Source organism: Chiloscyllium plagiosum, unplaced genomic scaffold (genome assembly GCF_037043375.1).
Source record: "Chiloscyllium plagiosum isolate Xiang-an unplaced genomic scaffold, Cpla_swu_hap1 HiC_scaffold_2, whole genome shotgun sequence".
Lineage (NCBI taxonomy): Eukaryota > Metazoa > Chordata > Chondrichthyes > Orectolobiformes > Hemiscylliidae > Chiloscyllium > Chiloscyllium plagiosum.
The window spans coordinates 10840952-10865898 of NW_028270140.1; the positions used below are offsets into that span (position 1 = coordinate 10840952).

The window sequence follows — 24947 nt, forward strand, 5'->3', positions numbered from 1 at the left end:
AGCAGGCAGGTGGGACTAATTTAGTTTGGGATTATGTTCGGCATGGACTAGTTGGACCAAAGGGTGTGTTTCCATGCTGTATGACTCTACATGACTCTATTGCAGATACCATTCTTCAGCCAATTCAACTTACTCCTCGATGTCAAGAAACAGTTGGAGACACTGGATACTACAAAGGTTATGGGCCCTGACAACATTCCGACAATAGTACTGAAGATTTGTGCCTCAGAACTTGCTGCTCCCCTAGCCAAGCTCTTCCAGTACAGTTACAACACTGGCATTTACCTGACAATGTGGAAACTTGCCTAGGTATGTCCTTTAGGGTGTAGGTTTGCTCGCTGAGCTGTAGGTTTGATATCCAGACGTTTCATTACCTGGCGAGGTAACATCATCAGTGGCGACCTCCAAGTGAAGCGAAGCTGTTGTCCCCTGCTTTCTATTTATATGTTTGTCCTGGATGGAGTTCCTGGGGTTTGTGGTGATGTCATTTCCTGTTCGTTTTCTGAGGGGTTGATAGATGGTATCTCGATCTATGTGCTTGTGTATGGTGTTGTGGTTGGAGTGCCAGGCCTCTAGGAATTCTCTGGCATGTCTTTCCTTAGCCTGTCCCAGGATAAAAAGCAGGACAAATCCAACCTAGCCCTATCAGTCTACTCTTGATCATCAATAAAATGATGGAAGGTGTCATCAGCAGTGCGATCAAGCAGCATCTGCTCAGTGACACCCAGTTTGGATTCCACCAGGGCCACTCAGCTCCTAATCTCAATACAGCCTTGGTTCAAACATGGACAAAACAGCTGAATTCCAGAGAGGAGATGAAGGGAAGTAACATTCCTTGATAGTAAGGCCATATTTGACCCAGTGTGACATCAAGGATCCTGAACAAAATTAGAATCAATGGGAATCAAGAGGGAAACTCTCTGCTGGTTGGAGTCATATCTGGCACAAAGGAAGGTGGCTGTGGTGCTTGGACATTAGTCATCTCAGCTCCAGAACATCTCTGCAGGAGTTCCTCAGGGTGGTGTCCTTGACTCGACCATCTTCAGCTGCTTCATCATTGACCTTCACTCCATCATAAGGTGGGGATGTCCACCGATGATTGCACAATGTTCAGCACAGTGACTCCTCAGATATCGAAGCAGTCCATGTTCAAATGCAGCAAGACCTAGATAATATCCAGGCTTGAACTGACAAGTGGCAAGTAATATTCAAGCCACACAAATGCCAGGCAATGACCATCACCAATAAAAGACAATATAAGCACTTCCCCTTGACATTCAATGGTGACACCATCACTGAAGCCCCCACAATGAGCAGCCTCCCCATTTGCCTGAATGGGTGCAGCTCCAACAACACAAGAACTTGATATCATCCAGGACAAAATGGCCTGTTTGATTGGCACCACATCCATTCCCTCCACCAGCTCAGTAGCAGCACTGTGTACCATCTCCATGATACATAGAACATAGAACAATACAGCACAGAACAGGCCTTTCGGCCCACGATGTTGTGCCGAACATTTGTCCTAGCTTAAGCACCCATCCATGTACCTATCCAATTGCCGTTTAAAGGTCACCAATGATTCTGACTCTGCCACTCCCACAGGCAGTGCATTCCATGCCCCCACCACTCTCTGGGTAAAGAACCTACCCCTGACATCCCCTGTATACCTTCCACCCTTCACCTTAAATTTATGTCTCCTTGTAACATGCTGTTGTACCCGGGGAAAAAGTCTCTGACTGTCTACTCTATCTATTCCCCTGATAATCTTATAAACCTCTATCAAGTCACCCCTCATCCTTCGCCGTTCCAACGAGAAAAGGCCTAGCACTCTCAACCTATCCTCATACGACCTATTCTCCATTCCAGGCAACATCCTGGTAAATCTTCTCTGCACCCTCTCCAAAGCTTCCACATCTTTCCTAAAGTGAAGTGACCAGAACTGCACACAGTACTCCAAATGTGGCCTAACCAAGGTCCTGTACAACTGCAACATCACTTCACGACTCTTGAATTCAATCACTCTGCTAATGAAAGCTAATACACCATAGGCATTCTTACAAGCTCTATCCATCTGAGTGGCAACTTTCAAAGATTTATGAACATAGACCCCAAGATCCCTCTGCTCCTCCACCTTACTAAGAACCCTACCGTTAACCCTGTATTCCACATTCTTATTTGTCCTTCCAAAATGGACAACCTCACACTTGACAGGGTTGAACTCCATTGCCACTCCTCAGCCCAGCTCTGCATCATATCTAAGTCCTTTTGCAGCCGACAACAGCCCTCCTCACGATCCACAACTCTACCAATCTTCGTATCGTCTGCAAATTTACTGACCCACCCTTCGACTCCCTCTTCCAAGTCATTAATAAAAATTACAAACCGCAGAGGACCCAGAACTGATCCCTGCGGAACTCCACTTGTAACTGGGCTCCAGGCTGAATATTTACCATCTACCACCACTCTCTGACTTCGACGAGTTAGCCAGTTTTCTATCCAACTGGCCAAATTTCCCACTATCCCATGCCTCCTGACTTTCCGCATAAGCCTACTATGGGGAACCTTATCAAATGCCTTATTAAAATCCATGTATACTACATCCATTGCTCTACCCTCATCCACATGCTTGGTCACCTCCTCAAAGAATTCAGTAAGACTTGTAAGGCAAGACCTACCCCTCACAAATCCGTGCTGGCTGTCCCTAATCAAGCAGTGTCTTTCCAGATACTCATAAATCCTATCCCTCAGTACCCTTTCCATTACTTTGCCTACCACCGAAGTAAGACTAACTGGCCTGTAATTCCCGGGGTTATCCCTATTCCCCTTTTTGAACAGGAGCACAACATTCGCCACTCTCCAGTCCCTTGGCACCACCCCCATTGACAGTGAAGACGAAAAGATCATTGCCAACGGTTCTGCAATTTCCTCTCTTGCTTCCCACATAATCCGAGGATATATCCCGTCAGACTCGGGGGACTTGTATATCCTCAAGTTTTTCAAAATGCCCAACACACCTTCCTTCCTAACAAGTATCTCCTCTAGCTTACCAGTCCGTTTCACACTCTCCTCTTCAACAATACGGTCCCTCTCATTTGTAAATACTGAAGAAAAGTACTCATTCAAGACCTCTCCTATCTCTTCCGACTCAATACACAATCTCCCACTACTGTCCTTGATCGGACCTACCCTCATTCTCGTCATTCTCATGTTTCTCACATACGCATAAAAGGCCTTGGGGTTATCCTTGATCCTACCCGCCAAAGATTTTTCATGCCCTCTCTTAGCTCTCCTAATCCTTCTGGCTATCCTGTATCCCTCCAACGCTCTGTCTGAACCTTGTTTCCTCAACCTTATGTAAGCCTCCTTCTTCCTCCTTACAAGACATTCAACCTCCCTCGTCAACCAAGGTTCCCTCACACGACCATCTCTTCCCTGCCTGACAGGTACATACATATCAAGGACACGTCGTATCTGTTCCTTGAAAAAGGTTCCACATTTCCACGACATCCTTCCCTGACAGCCTATGCTCCCAACTTATGCTCCTCAGAGCCTGTCTTACAGCATCGTATTTACCCTTCCCCCAATTGTAAAACCTACCCTGTTGCACGCACCTATCTCTCTCCATAACCAGATGCCCTGCAGAAATTCACCAAAAGTTCCTTGGACAGCATCTTCCAAACTCACAACTACTTCTACCTAGAAGGGCGAGGGCAGCAGATACATGGGAACATCATCGGTACGTTCCCCTTCAAGCCACTCACCATCCTGAACTGGAAATATATCGCCATTCCCTCAATGTTACTCTGTCAAAATCCTGGAGCTACCTCTCTCATGGCAATGTGGAACTACCAATTGAAAATGGACCTCAGTGGTTCAAGAAGAAAGGTCATCACCACCTTACGCTGGGCAACTAGGGACAGACAATAATTACTGGCCCAGCCAGAGCCATCAACATCCCTTGAATGGATTTTTTTTTAAATTCCAAAAAGTCTGGCAATTATAAACAGGAGTTGTTAACAATCAATTACGCAACTGCAATTTTGAAATAAAGTTTAAGTGCAAGATTTCAATAATTTTGCAGCCTTGGTGCTGATAGTTATGTTGTGCCTTTTGCTGGAAAAGTGGATTTGTATGAATTTTGTGAATGATAAGAGTTTTTGGTATCAGCTATGCCCCATATGTGTCCATATGAAATGTGGACTTGTGGGGATATGAAGGAGTTGACAACGTCACTAAAAGATCCATCAAGAAAGGAGGAGAGAGATGAGCAAAATGGGACCCTAAAAATTTCTAATTTGATTTTCATTTATTTGGTATCAATGCAGCTATTACAGTGTCAAAAAAAGATTGGTGGTAGAGCTCAGCAGGTCTGACAGCATCTGTGAAGAGAAATCAGAGACAAAGTTTTGTGCCGAGTGACCCTTCCTCAGAACTGTTTCTCTCCACAGTTGCTGCCAGACCTGCTGAGCTTTTCCACCAATCTCTGCTTTTTGTTTCTGATTAACAGCATCCTTTTGGTTTTTGTTTAGCGATGACTAAAGTTTATTCTTATCAGTTTTTTTTGAACGTCGGCGTTGCTGAGGCAATTGTTATGCCCCAGAGTCGAAGAGTGGGGTGCTGGAAAGGCACAGCCGGTCAGGCAGCATCCGAGGAGCAGGACAGTAGACGTTTTGAGCATGAGCTCTTCATCATTTTCTCCTCATTGTTATGCCCCAGTCAAATCCCATCTGGCAGCCCCAGTCTAAGTAGCCTGAGAATGGACTCACCTTTTGTGTATGGTCTTTCCAGGGTTCTTTAGCCAGCAGTAAGAGGATGCTTTGTGGTAGAAGGTAAAGACATTGTTGCACAGACAAGGATTCCACCGAACTTCCGCCTTGAGACAATTGCATGCAGTCGATGAGATTTTTCTCCTCGCTCTGTGGCACCCAGCTGGCCCGAACACCGAGCATCAGCGGCGTCGTATGATCACTCCACGCAGCAGCAGCAGCAGCAAATACCCTCAGCAGGAAGCCCACAGTCTGAAAAACAAAACCACATGGGAGCCCGGTCAATCTACCTGAGCGAATACTTGCTTTGGACTCATCAGACTGCACAAAACATTTTGAAATTACAGTCCTTCGGTAGCAAAAAAAACCCCAGCAATTTCAGTTGTTTCTTTTTGAGTCACGTCTGGTTTCGGTTTCTCTTGTCAAATACTAATGTGCAGCTCATCTTTCATTCTGTCAGCTTATATGTTTTTGCTGCAGGAATGAGAAACTAAAATACAAAATTGGTTTGCTGTACTTTAAATAAAGCATGTACACTACAATTTTTTTTTTAATCAAGCTGATGTTTGAAAGTAGTCCCAAGGCCACATTAAATGAATATTAGCATATCTAGATGTTTATTTACTAAATGGCATAAAATCATATTATATAACTGTATTAGTCATAAAATATAGAGTATATGTTTACATAATCTTGCTGGCTTATATAATGTGTCAGGTGAGTTTAATGATTATGTGTTTCTGTGTTACAGTGCACAGAGGGATAGGTCTTTTCATTTGCTCAACATTAGTATGTTCTGCCAAGCCCATAATGGACTTATTCTAGCACAAGCTTGCTTCTATAAATGGCATTTAATGACTTCAATGTGTTTCCAATCAACTTCAAGATCCCGAAACAGTCCAAGTTTTGGTTGCTTCCATCGAATTAATGCAAAATTTCCTTGGGACAGAAAGCATTTCAAATTTAAAAAGCAAGCCTTGTGGAATGACAGAGGTACCTCTTTTGGATCTGCATTCTGCGTAGGAGCTGACCCATAAGCAACGTTTCGGATATGTCCCATCAGCTCCAACAGCCATTCCATCCGCTTTATTACACCTGAGCAACAAAGAAAAATTGTTTTGTTTTTAAATGTCAGTCGCACATTTGTTACTCAGCTCACGTCACTTCTCCAAGATCACAATGATTCACTGAAAAGCACTTGCTTCCCTTCCTGGACACCCATTGTTCAAATAAAATGTTGTGTTTGTCAGCTGATGCTGTTAACTCTTACACTGCCACTCTGTAGGTAAAGGTGGACTGCGGCTGCAACTCAAAGTGATTTGTCAAACATTTTGCTGGGAGGAATCATTATCGTGTCAAGTCAAAGGGTATTGTAAAAGCCGCATTTTGTGCTTACAACAATCAGAGCAGTGTTTTAATTAATGAGCTCAGTTGGCTAGGCAGCCAGTTTGGAATGCAGATAGATGCCAACAGCGTGGGTTCAATTCCTGCATGGGCTGAGGTTACCACAAAGTTTGCAACTCAACTTCACCCCTCACATGGTGACCCTCAGGTGAAACTCTCACAGTTATCTTTCTCTCTAATGAGAGAGCAGCCTATAGTCTGGTATATGTATGGTGACTTTGCCTTACCTTATGAGCCACAATTGGCACGGCTGCCCTCTGGTGGATGTTGGGAATTGGCTCATTATCAAAAGTCTGATATACTGGATGAAAACACTCAACCAATTACACACGTGCATAGGAGTGGGGAAGAAAGGTCATTAATTGGTGAGAGGATCCCTGGTCTCCTAGTGTCACGTCTGAGATTTGATCCCTCCCTCAGGAATAGGACATTTTGTTTGCTCCAAGCAAGGAATTGCAGCTGGGCCTGAGGCCTTGGGTTGTGATTACCTGCAGACTCAATATTTGAGAGATTGGGTAAGGTATTGGCCTGGGCTATACCCCTGTACCAATGGCTGCTTCTGGCATGTTCACCCTTTCAATTTAGAGCTCACCTAGTCCTGAACATCTCTCAATCACATACTGGCCCCTTTGCCTGTCCCTCTGCAGAGTGTTGTATAAAGGGGATGTATTGCTGGCTGCTTCCAGACCTCCCTGTCCCCAACCCACTGATGCTATAGTGCTGCAGTGGCGCAGTATTTCCATGGCAGGCTTGGAACACTTGGCCAACAATGTGCTGCAGCGTTAAACAGCAAAGGTCAGAGTGGAGTGGCAATCTAGCGATCATCTGGGCCATTGCTTTTACAAGTGACTTTTTCAGATCGGTTATAAAATTATACAGTCAATGAGTCCTAGAGATGTACAGCATGGAAACAGACCCTTTGGTCCAATTTGTTCATGCCGACCAGATATCCCGACCCAATCTAGTCCCACCTGCCAGCACCCGGCCCATATCCCTCCAAACCCTTCCTATTCATATACCCATCCAAATGCCTTTTAAAGGTTGTAATTGTACCAGCCTCCCCCACTTCCACTGGCAGCTCATTCCATACACGCACCCTCTGCGTGAAAAAGTTGCCCCTTAGGTCTCTTTCCCGTCTCACCCTAAACCTATGCCCTCTAGTTCTGGACTCCCCCACCCCAGGGAAGAGATTTTGTCTATTTATCCTATCCATGCCCCTCATAATTTTAGTCCCAAGGCATGAATGTCCTTCAGCAAACCAATGCTCCATTGGTCCAGCTTACCTGTGTTCTGGTGGCTGATGAGTCGACACTGGTAAAAACTCTGCAACATAATCCAGATGACAGTCTCCATGTGACAGCTGCCGACCGCAGCAGCAATAACATCATTAAGACACAGCAACGGAACCCGGCCTTGAGAAACCAGGAATGCCCGGACAAATGTACTCTTTGTAATTGTATCCTGCAAAAAATTTCAGCCAGTTAAATGCAAACAATAATGTGCAATCGCTAAGATATAGCAGCATCCAACAATTCACACATTTTCTCCTATCAAGATGATTTCATACCTATCAAAAAACTGCAATCTACAGTCAACTGTTTATTATCCTGTCGGTCCAGAAGTGTGCCAATTGAGTATCCAAAATAACTGATCGAGAGGTCCACATACTCAATGCAAAAATACAATGTAGGGGGTATACACATCACTGTCATACTTAGAGCAGAAATCACTTCAGTAATAATTCAACTTTGCCTTAAATAAAAATTACCAGTACAGAGCCTTTTTGCTCACCCCCTCAACTGACTGCTCCAGACACTATGGTATTTGAGGAGAAATTGACTCGAAATTGAATCATCTGTGATATTTCATTCAACGTAACAAATATATTTACATTCAGGTAAATAACTTCAAAAATGATAAGAATTGGACAGAACAGTACTGGAAACTTTATGGTATTTGAGGTATATAATTTTTTGCCAGTTTATCAAAAGTGCTGATTAAAACAAAGTGCACTATGTTAAAATATGTGCAATCCTCTGAACTTGGACTCCCCAATGTTAAGAATCAATCACATTTGTGAATGAGATGGTTTTTTTTAAAATGACAAACAACAGTGGTTAGGTAGTCGCTGTTCAATTAACTTGTGATTCCACTTTTTTTTTAAGAAAGTGATATAAAATTTCACCATCCATCACAGTGGGATTTGAACCCAGGTCCCCAGAACATTAATTTCCAGTTCTGGATTGTTGGTCCAAAGACATCACCATCACATCACCGCCTTCCCTCTCCTCATCTGGTAAAGTTGCGCATTTTATTAGCTTAGTAGTAACTGCCTTGGGCTCAAATAAATCAATGGACAACAATCCACATCCATTTGTTATGTCAACATGCATGGAGTTTCGGTAGACTGCTTTTGATTATTTCAATCAAACTTTGTTTATTGTCTTTCCAAGCGGAAACTGGCAGAAAAGTCTTACTTGGTTCTTATTGGATGGGTCAACAAGAAAGTTATAAGGATTATTCTGATGGGCAGAAGTCAAAGAGGCAAGGAAACTGAGCAATTTTACCAAATACATCTGCCAGTTGTGGCAGTAAAACCGTGCTTCAGACAATGGTTATGAACATTTTTTCAATTTAGTCATTCACAGGAAGTGGTTATCGCTGGCTATGCAGCATTTATTGCCCATCCCTAATTACCCAGAGGGCAGTTGAGAATCAACCACATGGCTGTGCGTCTGGAGTCACATGTCGGCCAGACCAGGTAAGGATGGCAGTTTCCTTCCCTAAAGGACATTAGTGAACGAGGTGGGTTTTTCTAACAATCAACAATGGATTCATGGTCATCATTAGATTCTGAATTCCAAGTTATCTTTACTTTTTCCTTTTTATTGAATTCAAATTACATCACCTGTCATGGGGGATTCAAACCCCGGTCCCCAGAACATTATCTGGGTCTCTGGATTAATAGTTGAGTGATAATACCACTAGGCCATAGAAATACACAAACACCACGGGCCTGTAGAATGAGAATCTGAAGTATGTGGAAAGGAGTTTTTTGTTTTGCTTTACAATCATAGAATCCCTATATTGTGGAAACAGGCCATTTGGCACAACAAGTCCACACCTGCCCTCAGAAGAGTATCCCACCCAGACCCATTCTCCTATCCTATTATTCGACATTTCCCATGACAAATGCACCTAACCTACAGATCCCCGAACACTATGGGGCAATTTAGCATGACCAATCCACCCATCCTGCACATCTCTAGACTGTAGAAGGACATCGGGGCACCCGGATGAAACACGAGGAGAATGTGCAAACTCCACACAGTCGCCTGAGGCTGGAATCGAACCCAGGTCCCTGTCGCTGTGAGGCAGCAGTGCTAACCACTGAGCCACAGTGCTGCTAAGTCAAGTGACCAAGAGTGCTGAGTGGCAGGAGCAGCACTGAATATCTGCAGTGAGATTGAAGTGAGGTACAAAGTGGTGTGGAAGGTCATTTTGTTTTGTCTGCTTCTGGGTGAGGAATACCTTCAGAATGGCCAGCTCCATGTCTGTATGCCATGTTTGACCCAGCCTTGCACTTCTCTGCACCATGGGATTGTGCATACTCCTCATCAAAGATTGATAAGGTTCTAAACCTTTTTTTTGATCAGTAAAGTTAGATAACATGGGACTCGAGGAGAGCTTGTCATTCAGATACAACATTGGCTTGACAGTAGGAGACAGGTTTGTTTTTCAGATTGGAGGCCTCTGACCAGGGATGCTCCGCAGGGTTGGGTCCACTGTTATTTATATAAACAATTTGTATGAGATTTTAGGAGCAACTCTTATGTGTTTGATGATAGAGTTCCGATTGGAATGCCAAGCTTCTAGGAATTCTTGGGCGTGTCTCTGTTTGGCTTGTCCTCGGATGGATGTCTTGTCCCTATCAACAAACACATCGAGTTAGACCCCATCTACCACCCCCTGCGAAAAAGAACAGGAAATGGCATCACCACAGGAAATTACATCGCCAACCCAAAGAAACCCAAACATATATAGAGAAAGCAGGAATCATCAGCAGTGCTTCACCCACAGGCCCACTGAAGATGTTACTGAGTAGGGTAATGAAACGTCTAGAAATTAACCTTCCAGCTCAGTGAACAAACCTCCATCCAAAACCTCAACCTGAGCTACAAATCTTCTCAAAACTCGCTAAGCTTTAAAAGGAACCTGAGGGACAACTTGTTCACACAGAGGGTGTATCGTAAGTGGAATGAACTGCCAGAGGAAGTGGCAGATGCAGGTACCGTTACAATATTTAAAAGATATTTGGATAGGTACTTGAATAGGAAAGGTTTAGAGAGAAATGGGTCAAATGCAGGCAAATGGGACTGATTTAATTTAGGAAACCTGGTCGGCATGGATGAATTGGACCGAAGGGTCTGTTTCTGTGCTGTGTGACAGTATTACTCTATAGACCTTCTTGACATTAGTCATTTTGCTTTGCCAACCTTCCCAATCAAACAGCACTCATGGTCACAGCTATAGTGTTATTGCCCCGGCCTCTGAGACAGAAATCTAGGCTCAAATCCTAAGGCAACTGTGTTCATAATGCAATCAAACAATTTGACCATCAATATAGATCAATGGCATGCAGCCAGCCATGGTTCCATGCTCCACCATGCCTACATCTTGACACACCAATCCAGACTCATGGAGAGCCAGTTGTCTTAGTCAGCTAGATCTCCATTCCAGCTGGGGCTTTGGAACTGCTCGATGTGGTGAAGATCACAATTTATGTAGAGAACAGAAGATGATGATGGTGAACAAACATAGCAACAGAAACCATGGACGTCTCATGCTCCTCCCAACCTTCCCCTTACTGCAATTTCACTCTTCTCTCCTCACATAACGAAGCAGATGGTTGACCGCAACAATCTGTGATGCTTCGCTGGGGCATATTGAAGAGGGCTGTCCAGACACCTGAACAGCAAACCAAACTCTTTGTTATTGCCCAGGTCATGATAGAGTTTGTGTTTGATCTCTGCTGTGAATAGATCAATTCAGATTTTCTCAAACAGAAAAATATACAAAGGTCAAGTTACCCATGGCTCTCAGTTTGTGTTTTCATTACCTTTGTAACTTGGGTTATTCTGTCTACCTCAGTATCACCCAGTTCAGATAGACAGTTGGCAATTCCAACATAAAACTTCAGTTCATTGACCTGAAAAGGAAATAAAGAGATATAAATGTGATTAACTGATAATTCATGAAGGAAGAATTTCAACTGGAGTAATGCACCAGTCGTCATTTAAAATAATGTTTAACATTGATATGGTTCTCTTTCTCTATCAATAAAATTACCTTTCTAAAATTATCCTTTCGAAAAGATGCGTACTGATAATATGAGGAATTGGCTTGGAGGAGATTGAATTTAGTGAATAAGCTAAATAAATAATGATGATAAATTGTTGTTACAGGCAGTTCCTGTGACATTGTCGCAAATTCTGTTGATTTGGTCGCTCCAAGCCAATTGTCTGAAGTAATCATCTGTTTGGTAGCAGTCAAAAACATATAGAAGTCCCTGAGAGTTCATTGTGTAATTAAGCTTGAAAAACAGAAGTTGCTGATTGCTGGTTAGGACAAACTCGCAGATGTTGATCAGAATATTAGTTGGCGTCTTATAATTAAGCTTAAGCTATAACAGCTATTGATATCCCAGAAAAGCTATAATCTCTTCAGAAGAGGAAGGTGGAAATTTGAAAATAAATTAAATACCATAATATTAAAAAGGTGGTGTAATACTGAAACTGTACAGCGTGCTGGAATTATAGCTTTGAATAAAAGCAGAGGCAAATCATGGAAAACAAGGTGGTATTGCTGGTTATGTTACTATTAAATAATAAGATAACTATTAAATAACAGAATGTTGTGGTGCTTTGACCATGCATCGAATGCCTGATCTCACTATTCCAACTGGATGGAGTCAAATCATACTTAGTCTTCCACAGGAAATAGTAAATATCAAATGGAAAGTTGAATCAGGTTATGACAGACATCCTGTGTATTAGACAGGAGAACTTGTAAAAATCAGCTGCCAAAGAAATTAAATGTTTATGATGTCTTCTGTGCAGAAATGAAGAAAATTGAAAAACATTTCTACAGATGGACATCCTTTCAATTTTTTTAAAGCATTTTAATCATTGGTCAGTTATTTCCATTTGTTTGATGTTCAAAGGCAGCACTGATTAAAAACCCCCTCACTGATTAAAAACCCCCTGTTTTAACATCCATTTATAATTTCCAACAGCTACAAGATTTTCCAGGTTTAACGTCTGCATTTTAAGATGCCGGTGTTGGATTGGGGTGTACAAAGTTAAAGATCACACAACACCAGGTTATAGTCCGACAGGTTTAATTGGAAGCACTAGCTTTCGGAGCGCTGCTTCTTCATCAGGTGATGAAGGAGCGGTGCTCCGAAAGCTAGTGCTTCCAATTAAACCTGTTGGACTATAACCTGGTGTTGTGTGATCTTTAACTTTGCATTTTAAGATGTAGTATAACGTGGTAGATTTCCGCAACGTACATACAGAAGAGTTCAGCATAAATATAATGAAAGTGCCTCACTTTATTTCCCAATTATTTATCAAATTTTAAAGAAGAACTATCGAATTAACTAACAACACAATAAAGATTCCTTCCAATTCAAGAGAATAGGGACCGTATTAGATGTCTCTATGATAAAACAGAATATAAGCCTCATTAAATGTAATAAAATTATAACTAACTAAAGGGCAAGTGGCTCTCAGCTGTAATGTTTGATTCAACAGACCACAATCATTCAACAGCATCACTGTACACCAATCCAACTAGTCAGGTTCAAGAACTGAGCCCCAAGCAACACACTGCAGATAACAGCTGGCCTCCTGGTTACAGATTTTCTTTTAAGAAAAGTATCGAAACCATTGCATTGATGTGGAATATTGTAAAAGTGGATAAAACACATTGCTGCTTTATTATTGAAAAAATGCAATATTCTCCTTGACCGTTTTGGGATTGAAACACACGATCTACAGTTGGACTTACAAAAGCTGATGTGCACCTCTATGGTTCCTGCCCAAAGATAAGTGAGATTGTCCCAGAATGCATGAGTTGAATGATTAGATTAGATTAGACAGGCCCTTCAGCTCAACCAGTCCACATCGACCCTCTGAAGAGTAACCCACCCGGACCCATTTCCCTCTGACTAATGCACCTAACACTATGGCCAATTTAGGTCAATGAACTAAATGGTCAATTCACCTAACCTGCACATCTCTGGACTGTGGGAGGAAACAGGAGCACCCGGAGGAAACCCACGCAGACACGGGGATAATGTGCAAACTCCACACAGACAGTCGCCCGATGCTGGAATCGAACCTGGGACCCTGGAGCTGTGAGGCAACAGTGCTAACCACTGAGCCACCATGCCACCCACTGATTCATTCACAAAATCTTAACTGTCAATTTTTCAGCAACAACAAAAAATATTTTTCTGGTCTTCTTTTCCTTCCAAAAATCACAGCTTTTAAAAATACAAATTGGGCATCATTTGATCAATTTTTTTTTTTTTACTTAGCTTGACTTCTCTTCTGAACTGTTAAATCCTGGCTTTAGTCCATTCTAGAAATCTAGGTGCTTCACCCCATATCACATCAATAAAATGGAATGTCTGACCATTAAATAGAAAGGTCACATCAATCTCTGTTGTAATCAATGAATGAAATAGAGCCAGTAGCCTTCTTGATGTGTCACTGGATTAATTGTCCAGAGAGTGAAACAGAAAATGTTGGCAGTACTCAGTAGGCCAGGCATAGACCTCATGTGTAAGAAGAAACAGAGTTAACAATTCAACTTAAGGAACTCCCAAGTACAGCAGTTATCAACTTGAAATATGAACTGCATTTCTCTCTCCACAGATGTTGCCTGATACAAGTATTTCTGTCAATTTCTATTTTTATTTCAGATTTCAAAAATCCATAATATTTTGATTTTGTGATAACCTGAAGATATGAATTCTGGTCTTATGATAGCAGCCAAGAAATTACAAAATCAACTCAGTAAACCTGGGTTCCAATCTAAGATTAGTAATAGTGACAAAGAACTAGCTGAAGGATTGTCATAAAATCCATTTAATTCACTTTATCCTTTCATGAAGGATATAAAAGATGTGCAGGTTAGGTGAATTGGCCATGTTAATTGCCCGTAGTGTTAGGTGAAGGGGTAAATGCAGGGGAATGGGTCTGGGTGGGTTGCTCTTCGGAGGGTCGGTGTGGACTTGTTGGGCCGAAGGGCCTGTTTCCGCACTGTAAGTAATCTAATAATATCAGCTTTCTTTATCTAGTCTGGTTTATATAAGACTCCAGACCCACAGCCATGCGGTTGAATCTTACTCATTCTTTGAAATAATCTAGAAAGACACTCAAATGTATTCAAGAAAGTGTAGGAGGTTGAGGGGTGACCTTATAGAGGTTTATAAAATCATGAGGGGCATGGATAGGATAAAGAGACAAGGTCTTTTCCTCAGGGTAGGGGAGTCCAGAACTAGAAGGAATAGGTTTAAGATGAGAGGGAACAGATTTGAAAGGGACTTGACCGATAACCTTTTCACACAGAAGGTGGTGCGTGTATGGAATGAAGTGCCAGAGGAAGTGACAGATTACAACACTTACAAGACACTTGGAAAGGTACATGGATAGAAAAGGTTTAGAGGGATATGGGCCAAATGCAACCAAGTGGGACTAGTGCAATTTAGAAATCTGGTTGGCATCAAGGAGTCAGGCCAAAGGGCCTGTTTCTGTACTGCATGACTCACCACCGTATTCTCAGGACCAATAAATCCTGGCCTTACCGGTGTCACCCATGTCCAGTGAATGAAGAGACATTTAAAAACTTTTTTAAAATTTCGCCCTCACCTTTCTTCTTAATGACAGCCACCAAATACAAACTACATTCTCTTTCCTATTTGTCTTCCCCAGCCTCCCTCGAACTCATGTTCTCACCTTTCTCCCACAAATCCTTCCAAGCCAGTTCTTAACAAATTTCTGCTTCCAAGTTATATTCATCCTTTTCAGAACTTCTATCATCAGTGTCTTTCTTAAGCCATCAATCCCTCTATTTCTACTAGCCACAGCCCTGTCTCAAATCTACTTATCTCTCTTAGGTCTTTGGACGTTTTGTTGTACAATTAATGTTCACCTCCTTCACCACACACTGTCCTATAGGTGTGGTTTCTCCCCCAACCATAGCATTCAAGATTTATCAACCAATGTTATCAACATTGTTTGACTGTGGTCCACAATCCCTGCTGAATCTCTCTCTAACTTTAATATTGCTGATCAGATTTTCCCACTTTTCTGGAATCCTTGTCGATTGTACAATTTTTTGATCCCAATCATAACAATCTTCCATATGTTTCTGAATATCCTTCCTTTGATAGCCAACAGTAATTGTTGGTTTACTCTGGTTAATTTTATTTCTAATTTATCGATCACTTACATGTTGTTCGTTTATATGCTCATCCCTAATCCATACTAAGGATCGATTCTCGAGTGCTTTCCTCAGTAGCCTGCCTTCAGACTCAAGTTAATTCAGAATTCTATAGTCTGCAGTTTTTTCAGGGGACAATGATGTATAGTCATCACCCCGATTCACATCACGCCCTGTGCATCCAACAGTTCAACTTTAAGATTCTCATTCTTATTTTCAAATCCTTCCATGCTGTTCCACCATCCAATCAAAGCAACCCAATTCTGGTCACATTTCTCTCAACTTCATCTCTGTTCCACTGATTGTAGTTGACTGCTTATTCTTCACACTATGTAAATCAACACTGAAAATTAGTCAAGCCATGGAATTAATGATTCTCTGGAATTCTCTTGCAAGACTAACTTGCCAACGTACCTACCTGCCTGCCTTTAAAAGTCCCCCTAAAATGCCAGCTGATTATGCTCCTACTCTGCTTTCGTCCCATACCTTATCAGTCTCCCATTCTGACAGGCTCTCAAAATTATTTGTTTTGGTACTTAAGAGGTGACCTTTTACGAGAGGTACGCTGTACCAATTAATGCGGGTGTCGTTGCAGAAAAGCCGTACCTGGATTTCATTAGGCAGCAGTTCAAAAATTGTCTCAACGCTTTTGCACAATATGCTCCAGCTGTGTTGCACTTGTGTTGGAACCTTCATTGCTTCATGCAGCCCTTGTAGAACGGCGTGACAAAGGTCTGGGCTTTTCTGCCTGCTCTCCGAGGTAAAGCATTGGACTGCAAGCACTTCCACAAACGTTTGAAGTTTATCTTCTGGCACATGTTTCATCCAGGAAGCAAGAGATATAAAGAGGTACTTTCTTGTCTCCAGCTGGAAGCAAAACAAAAGTACTGAATTTAAATAAATCACAGAATGCCAGAAATCTGAAACAGAAATCGCTGGAGAAACTCAACAGATCTGGCAGCATCTGTGGAGAGAAACATATAACGTTTTGAGTCCAGTGACTCTTCATCAGAAGAGTTTCTGAAGGACGGCCACTGAACCTGAAACATTAACTCTCCTTTCTCTCCACAGATGTTGCCAGACCTTCTGAGTTTCTCCAGCAATTTCTGTTTTGTTACAGAATTTAAAACCTGATTGAAATGAAGTCATGACTGGTGGGGGGGGGGGAACGGAACCTGTTTTTGGAGTTTGAAATTGATACACATTTTGCTGATCTGATTGGGAATTCTACACTAAATCAAATGATTCCCTGCTTTAGAAAGGATGGCAGCAATAATATCTTGTAACAAATATGCACCGTTTTGCTGCAGTAGTAAAATTGTGCACAATGAGTAACAACAGTTCTTGATAAATTTTGTCCAACAATGTATTTTTAAGGAGTAATTGGAAAGATTCATTATAAGATTGCACGAGGTTGGAATGAGTTATGACCTGTGAAGGATGTCAGAGTAACAGGAATTGTCAAGACCTTGAAGGGGTTAGAAAAAAAGGATGTGTTTTAAAAACGGGAGGGGGTAGAGGGTACAAAGTATTGGATGAATGGGACTTGGGTCAGAGTTTGGACATATGCTTATGGATGCTAAAAACCTGCCAAGATTGAGGGACAGCACTCAAGCCAGGTGGATTTCATGTTCCTGGAGCAGATGAGAAAAACCTCAGGTGGAATCAGGTCATGTTACAGAGGTCGAAACAGGTCATCATTGTGGATTATTTAGTCAGATGTACATTGTGGGATGATGTACGACACCAAGGTTACAAACTTGCCTTCCCAATATTTGATTTGAAAAACTTCCTGCTCATTCAGCACTAGATGTCAGAGAAGCAGCCTGGTCATTTAGATATGGAGTAGGTTAAGGGAGTTGGTGATGAAGTGGAATTGTGTGTCGACCTAGGATGGGGGCAGGGAGAGGGCTTTAAAAAGATGGGTTGCAGTAGGAGCAACAATCCGACTTTTCTGGATGACCATGGACTGGGAAGCAGACAGGTAGAATCAGATACTCTTCTTCCAGGGAATAGTGCCTAGGGTAATTATGTAGACCCAAAATGTGAGGGAACAATAAGGGTAACAATATACACAAGAAAATAAAAGCCAATGTAGTGAATTTGGTGATTATGAACAGAAAAATAAAGTACATTCCTACCTATCTGGATCAAAATGGAGACAGACTGAAGGAAGACGGCATGGACAACTGCAATGAAGGTTGTACATGGGTCAAGGAGGACAAAGAGCTGAAAATGTGTTGCTGGAAAAGCGCAGCAGGTCAGGCAGCATCCAAGGAGCAGGAGAATCGACGTTTTGGGCATGAGCCCTTCTTCAGGAATCCTTGGATGCTGCCTGACCTGCTGCGCTTTTCCAGCAACACATTTTCAGCTCTGACCTCCAGCATCTGCAGTCCTCACTTCTTCCCTCAAGGAGGACAAGTAGGGAAACACATGTCTGCCCCATAGGATATTGTTTGTGACTTTTGATAACAGCGGTTTTGACACTGTGGTGGGGATTGGGGGAAGCCTTAGAATCACTGAATCTTTACAGTATGGAAGGAGGCCATTCAACACATCAAATCCACACCACCCCTCCAAAGAGTATCCCACATCCCTATAACCCTGCATTTTCCATAGCTAATCCACTTTAGTGCACATCTCTGGACACAACAGGCAACTTAGCATGGCCAATCCCACTAAGCTGCACATCTTTGGACTGTGGGAGGAAACCGAAGCACCCAGAGGAAACCCACGTAGACACTGGGAGATTGTGCAAACTCTGCACAGACAGTCGCCTGAGGGTGGAATAAAACCTGGGTCCCTGGTGCTGTGAGACAGCAGTGCTAACCACTGAGCCACCGTGCCGTCCTTTGGAGGGATTGAACCATGGCGTTCCAGGAAAGACTGACACACATTTGGGAAGGGGCAATTTGTTCGACTTCAGAGAGAAAAGCAAGGCTGAAGATGGGCCATTCATTTGTAAGCACGGAGCCCTCACAGGTGGTTTCTCTTGAAGACAGGATGATGACAGCAGATTGGAACAAGAGAGGCTCTGTGCCTGAATACAGAGAAAATCTTTGACAACATCAACTGACATGTGAGGCCTGGCATAAGAGGAAATGGGAGAGTAATCAGAGAGTAATGCTCTGGTAGGTGGAACCTTAGAAGAATAAGGTAAGGTGGGCTTGGAAAAAAACACAGGTAAAATGGCCTCTGGATAGATGGATGGATGGTTAGTTGGTTAATTGTGAGCTCAAGAGCTCCGCACACTTGTTAAAGGTGCTGGGTGGAGGCAGGGAGAAGGTTTTAAGATGATGGTTTGCAATAGGAGTAACAATCCAGGGTTACTGAACTTGTCTGGATGACCACGGGCTAGGGAGCAGCTTTGGCAGATATCAGCAGGATGAATCAAGCATCAGTATAATATATTCACAAACCCTGTAACTACAGTCAAAGCAAAGGAAACCTCCCCATGTGACATTTAAGAAAACCACTAACAATTTCCATGTGTGGAGTACCGACTAAACAAAAAGAAAGAAAACGCAGAAAGCAATCTGCATTTATTATAGAAACCGATATGGAAAATTAATACATACATTAAGGCTGTACACTAATGGTGGTGCCACCCACATGCCTAAGAACATTGCAGCACTCTGTGATGTCTGAGCCTGGGTGACTGCGATTTCAATGCAGTGCTGCTGAACATCTTCACCTGCAATAAAGAAAATAACAGCATTAAAGCTGGTATTTCACAGCATGACCACTGCATGGCACTGTTTACTTTAGGAATCACACAGCAGCAGGTTATAGTCCACCAGGTTTATTTGGAAGTACCAGCTAGCTATGCAACAAAGGAGCAGCGGTCCCAAAAGCTAGTGCTTCCAAATAACCTTGTTGGACTATAATCTGGGGTTGCATGATTTTTAACTTTGTCCACCCCGGTCCAACACCAGCACCTCCATATCATACTTAGGAATGGCTGCAGAGGTGGTGAAATTTGTCGTTGTTTCCTAACAGTTAGAACAAGTCACTGGCAATCTTGATTTCCCAACCTGATTCCTCAGTGAGCTTAAGATGAGGCTGCAGCATGATGATGGACCATGACTGATCACCAACATTTCCTGCATTCTGAACAACTTGACAACACAGCTTGCGCTGGAAGCAAGTTCTGGCCCAATACATTTGCAAATCAGAACTGTGGCACTTAAAATTATCTAACTCAATAGTGTCAGTGCTCAGGAAGCAGAGGATACTGTAAATCATTGTCACTGTACTTCACATTTTTGCTATCATTTTAGAAAAAGGTGAATCTTAACTTACTCCTGCACTCATTAAAAGAGACCACCAGTCTCTTTTCACTGCATTGAATGAGTGTAACAGCATGAACTTGCTTGGTCAACAAGAATTCTCAGTACTTGCACACACTTCATTTGACAAGACAAACTCGGTGATGAATTTAACAACAAGGCAACATTTCCAGTGACAGGCAGACACACACACACAAACATCTCATCACCTCAAAGGATCATTCATCACTTCAAGACAGAATTCATAGCAGCCAGCAATGGATTAGTTGATCAGTTGAGGCTTAGCTATGTGGAAAACGTGAAGATTTGAAAACTTACTGTTTTCAAGAAATTTTTTAGGAAATATTTCAATTTATGTTCTTACCATTGAGCTCTTGGGATGATAATACATAACAAATAATAAACATCATTTGAACATCACTGGTTAAATTTGTCACTTGGTGGCCAATTTTCCAATTAGAGACATTTCAAATGTTTTTTACAGAAATGTAAAATATTTCAGTGATATAATCTCCCCAATATCATCCCTTTCCAGTTTACTGCACTTTGAAAGCAGCTGGGCACAAGTCGAGGTGAAAAAATACAATATTCGCTATACCATGCCAAGAAATCCAACAATGATCGAAATCCAGATTGAAAGACCAACTATTTTATACTGAGTTACAAATATGAATGAAATTGTTGGGTATTTCTTCCACGCTATAAGTCTAAGGCCAATCGTAGGGCAAGTCACCATCATTGAAAACCCCTTTAAAGGCATACAGAAAATTATAAAAGCAGTGATGTTGGGGATATAATATGAAATCAGACATTTTATATTTCTGCAAAAAACATTTGAAATGTCTCTAATGAACAAGATGGAGGCAATTTTTGTTAAGCCACTGTCATTAAGTACCCTTTAAAATGAAATGAACAAAATAACCCTACATAAATCAATGGACCTAACGATGCAATGCATTATAAACAATCATTACACCTTTGACAATTTACCAAAATTCAGTCTTATAAGCGGAGAAAGCATAGAAGCCCAATTAACAGGTGGATATTGGTAACTGTTCCCACATCCAGCAATGGGACCCAACAAAACCTTCACGAGCTGGGCAGGAATTCTCCCAGGTCCTGAAAATGAAAGAAGAAAACCAGATGTAAAAAAAAGTGCAGCAGTGGCACGGTCTGTTAATGTAGATTGTTGTGGTGTACTGATTTTGAATTCAATTCAAGTTCATTTATGCAACTGCTTAGATTGGCAGAAGAAATATAAGAGTGGTTCAGTGTGCATCGTAAAACTACAAATCTATGTGCAACGGTTTAACCTGTTAACTGTGATTGTGAAACAAAGCACACAAGGTACCTTCAGTGTTCGACACCAACAGAACTAAAACAGATCCCAAAGAGGAAAAAGTACAAAAGGAGCAAATTGATATATTATTAAATAAGCCTACAAAAAAGAGATAGCTTCATGACAATGTTAATCTCAGGGTTCAGACTGTTACCATAGAATGGTTCAGGTCATCAGACATTCTCCATTGTTCTGTCTAACAATCATTCCTACATATCTAAAACTAAACAGCTGAACTCCTCACTTAATGCTTTCGTTCAGTCCCAGATGCTTAATAGTCTTTACACAGAAGGTTAAAACCACTCTGAGGACATCTTGTTGAAACATACATACAGGTTTGTCCCAGTTTATGGGTTAATGATTATCAGATCCTTGAAAGTACCAGATTTACACATCACTCATGCGTCACTTAAAGAAAAACCCAAGGGAGCATTTTCATCAATTTAAAAAGAAACTGAGACCCTAATACCACAGAAACACAATAATATACAGACATTGGGAAGAACATATATCTGCCCTGAAAAATCTCCATTGAGTAACCCAGAGGTCAATGCTTTAGGCTGGATGGAATCGGATCTGGAAATGTCACAGCTGGGTATTGTTGAGTTTGACTTCAGGTATGTGTTTTTAAAATCTTTTGGGGTCTGCACTGATCCTGGCATGAACTGCTGCTACCGTTCTGTTGTCGTACTCCGTGGCGACATATGATCTTGCTCAAATGCGTGCTGAACGACGGTGACAGTCAGTCCCATTCTGGCCCCACACACAGCTGTGAGAGTCAATGGGGCTGTTCAAGGATGTTCAGGGAAACAGGCAAACTGCCCAGGAACCCTGAACTGAAATGCAGCTGTGAGAGTGAGCAGATCTGAAATAGGAGGTACCATGGGAGGATTCGGAGAAGGCACAATAACTGACATGGTTTGCAGATAAGCGCAGCAGGTCAGGCAGCATCCAAGGTTTTAGGCTGGATGGAATCGAATCTGGAAATGTCACAGCTGGGTCATGTTGAGTTTGACTTCAGCTATGTGTTTTTAAAATCTTTTGGGGTCTGCACTGATCCTGGCATGAACTGTTGCTACCTGCTGCGCTTTTCCAGCAACACATTTTCCAGCTCTGATCTCCAGCATCTGCAGTCCTCACTTTCTTGTAGTTTGCAGATACCCAGGGCTTTACTTAGCGCACCAGTTAAAGCTGGGAGATAAATTGATAAATTCTTGATGTCACAAGGAATTAAGGGCTATGGGGAGAATGCGGGTAAGTGGAGTTGAAATGCCCATAAGCCATGATTAAATGGCGGAGTGGACTCGATGGGCCGAATGGCCTTACTTCCACTCCTATGTCTTATGTCTTATGGGAGTGCCTTACATTCCCTTGGGAGTTTCTTCTCCTTAGAGTAATGCAACAAATTTGTTTATGGATAACACACTTCAGAACAGTAAGGTCACACACCAAAGACTGCAATCAAGAGGCTTCTCTTTTGGAGGGCAACATAGAAATAAAAGGAAAGTAATCTCAAATCATCCAATCCAACTCGTTATTATCCCACTGCAACATCAACCTCTCCCCTTGCCCAAGGCATGGTGATCCTCAGGTTAAATCGTCACCAATTATCTCTCTCTGAGAGCGCTGCCTTATGGTCCCCTGGGACTACTGCACCTTCAATTTTTACAATAGGGTATGGAATAAGGGCTTTTCACCTTCACTGCCACTTGGAAGCACATTCCAAGATGCTATGCAAAAAGTCAAACAGGTATTTTGGTATAGCATCCCGTCCTGTCGCATTCATGATGTGGAGGTGCCAGGGTTGGACCGTGGATGGACAAAGTCAGACGTCACTCGACACCAGGTTCGAACCCTTCACCTGACAGAGCATCAGCATTCCAGAAGCTTGTGATTTCAGACAAACCTGTTTGACCATTAACTGGTGTTGTGCAACTTCTGAGACTGTCTCGTTAAAAGGTACTTCACATGCTTTGAAAATGAGTTCTCAAGTGGGCAGATGTGGCAGTTTTTGTTTTAAAATGAACGGCAATAGGCCACAAATCATAAGATAAATACTTGATTGTCCTCGTCCCAGAAGGAGAAATGTTGGCCAGGACCATTTCTACTCATCTTCAAACAACTCTTCGAACCTTGACTCTGTAGCTGAACCACCCAGACAAGTAAACATCAAGTTTCATACCACAACATCGAACAATGCAGCTCACCCTCGAGTCTGCAGCCTTGATTTTGTTTTTAATCCCAATACAGTATTTAATGCATTTCTTGGTGATTGTGCTCTCAGAGAATATATTCTTCTTGACATAAATTCTTCGACCCCATACCTCTTTCTCCTCCTGCAGTGTTTTATTCCAAACTAATGCTTCATGTTTACCCATCTTATCCCGCTTAATATCAATATCTAAAGATAAATCTGCATATCCTTAGTTGAAAATCACACAACACCAGGTTATAGTCCAACAGGTTTAATTGGAAGCACTAGCTTTCGGAGCGATGCCCCTTCATCAGGTGATTGTCAATCATCGCTCCGAAAGCTAGTGCTTCCAATTAAACCTGTTGGACTATAACCTGGTGTTATGTGATTTTTAACTTTGTACACCCCAGTCCAACACCAGCATCTCCGAATCACGACTGCATATCCTCAGTGGTCTTCTTTGACCTGTGCTGCTAGCTCAGAGCCCTGATACAGTGGGTCAATCTCCATTCCCCTCTGAACTGTGGCCACAATTTGCACTTTCCCTTCCAAGTGTTCACCCTGCATCCCCAGCAGCCAGAGAAGAACACTGGACGGTTTTAGCACTTTCCACTAACGATGAGTACAGCATTTTCACAAGCTATCTGATGCCTTAATCAAAAACAATGAGTACGCTTGCTGATTTGTGTTGTGAAAAAGCAACTGAGGTTGTATCTACAGATTTCTCACGTATTTATCAGTTATCCAGTCCCATTGCTAATTCTGACAAAACATCCATATTTAAAAACAAGAACTCATCTGCTCACTCCACACAAATGGCCTGATGTCTCAGTGCCTCTCGCATTTCCTTCGTTTGCTTCAGATTTTCAATATCTGCCGGGTTTTGGTTTTGCATTATTTTGATATTGCCGATGGCTTACTCAGATTAAAATGACCAGGGCTGTCAGCGCTGCTGGGTTCAGGAGGATAAGGGGAAGATTTTCCAAGAGGAAGCAAGGTCTGAACTGTTGAACCTTTTTAAGATAATGTCATACCTCCTTTCTAAGCACACTTTCAACTGAAGGCAATTAGATTAGGCTTCAGTTGCATTATCACATGGACCCATCATAACCATTTTTAGCGAAACATCAATACCATTTCAGAAAGCCAGTCAAAGGTCAAGTGGGACCTAAGTGGATAAGTAAATGCATCTTGGCAGTGTTAAAACATGGCCTGAAGTGTTCTCATTCTCTTTGTCTTAGGGTTTCTGAAAAGGGGAATTGAACAGGAGAATAGGATCTGTGCCCAACGTGATCCTATATTGGGTCAAGAATTTCTACTTAAAAAAAAAAAGCCCAATATGACAGCCAATCTGTAATTCAGAACTGCACCCTTGCAAAGCAGCCAAGGTGATCTTCAGTTGACGAGTAAGCCCAACTTCAGGAAGACTGTAGAACCAA

General features: G+C 42.2%; 1 protein-coding gene across 5 annotated transcripts in view; it reads right to left on the reverse strand.

Annotated features, from left to right (window-relative positions):
• The window catches only part of focad (focadhesin), a 205036-nt gene that overhangs the window by 20072 nt on the left and 160017 nt on the right, over positions 1 to 24947 (reverse strand). For 4 of the 5 annotated variants that reach the window (XM_087994575.1, XM_087994579.1, XM_087994578.1 and 1 more), the window contains 7 exons: positions 20966 to 21094; positions 19265 to 19380; positions 16293 to 16553; positions 11293 to 11382; positions 7457 to 7634; positions 5767 to 5864; positions 4770 to 5021 (listed from right to left, as the gene is read on the reverse strand). In XM_087994575.1, the coding sequence (XP_087850701.1) occupies positions 4770 to 5021; positions 5767 to 5864; positions 7457 to 7634; positions 11293 to 11382; positions 16293 to 16553; positions 19265 to 19380; positions 20966 to 21094 (1124 nt within the window). The remainder of the gene's footprint in view (positions 1 to 4769; positions 5022 to 5766; positions 5865 to 7456; positions 7635 to 11292; positions 11383 to 16292; positions 16554 to 19264; positions 19381 to 20965; positions 21095 to 24947) is intronic. The other variant, XM_043718998.2, reaches the window with a different exon arrangement.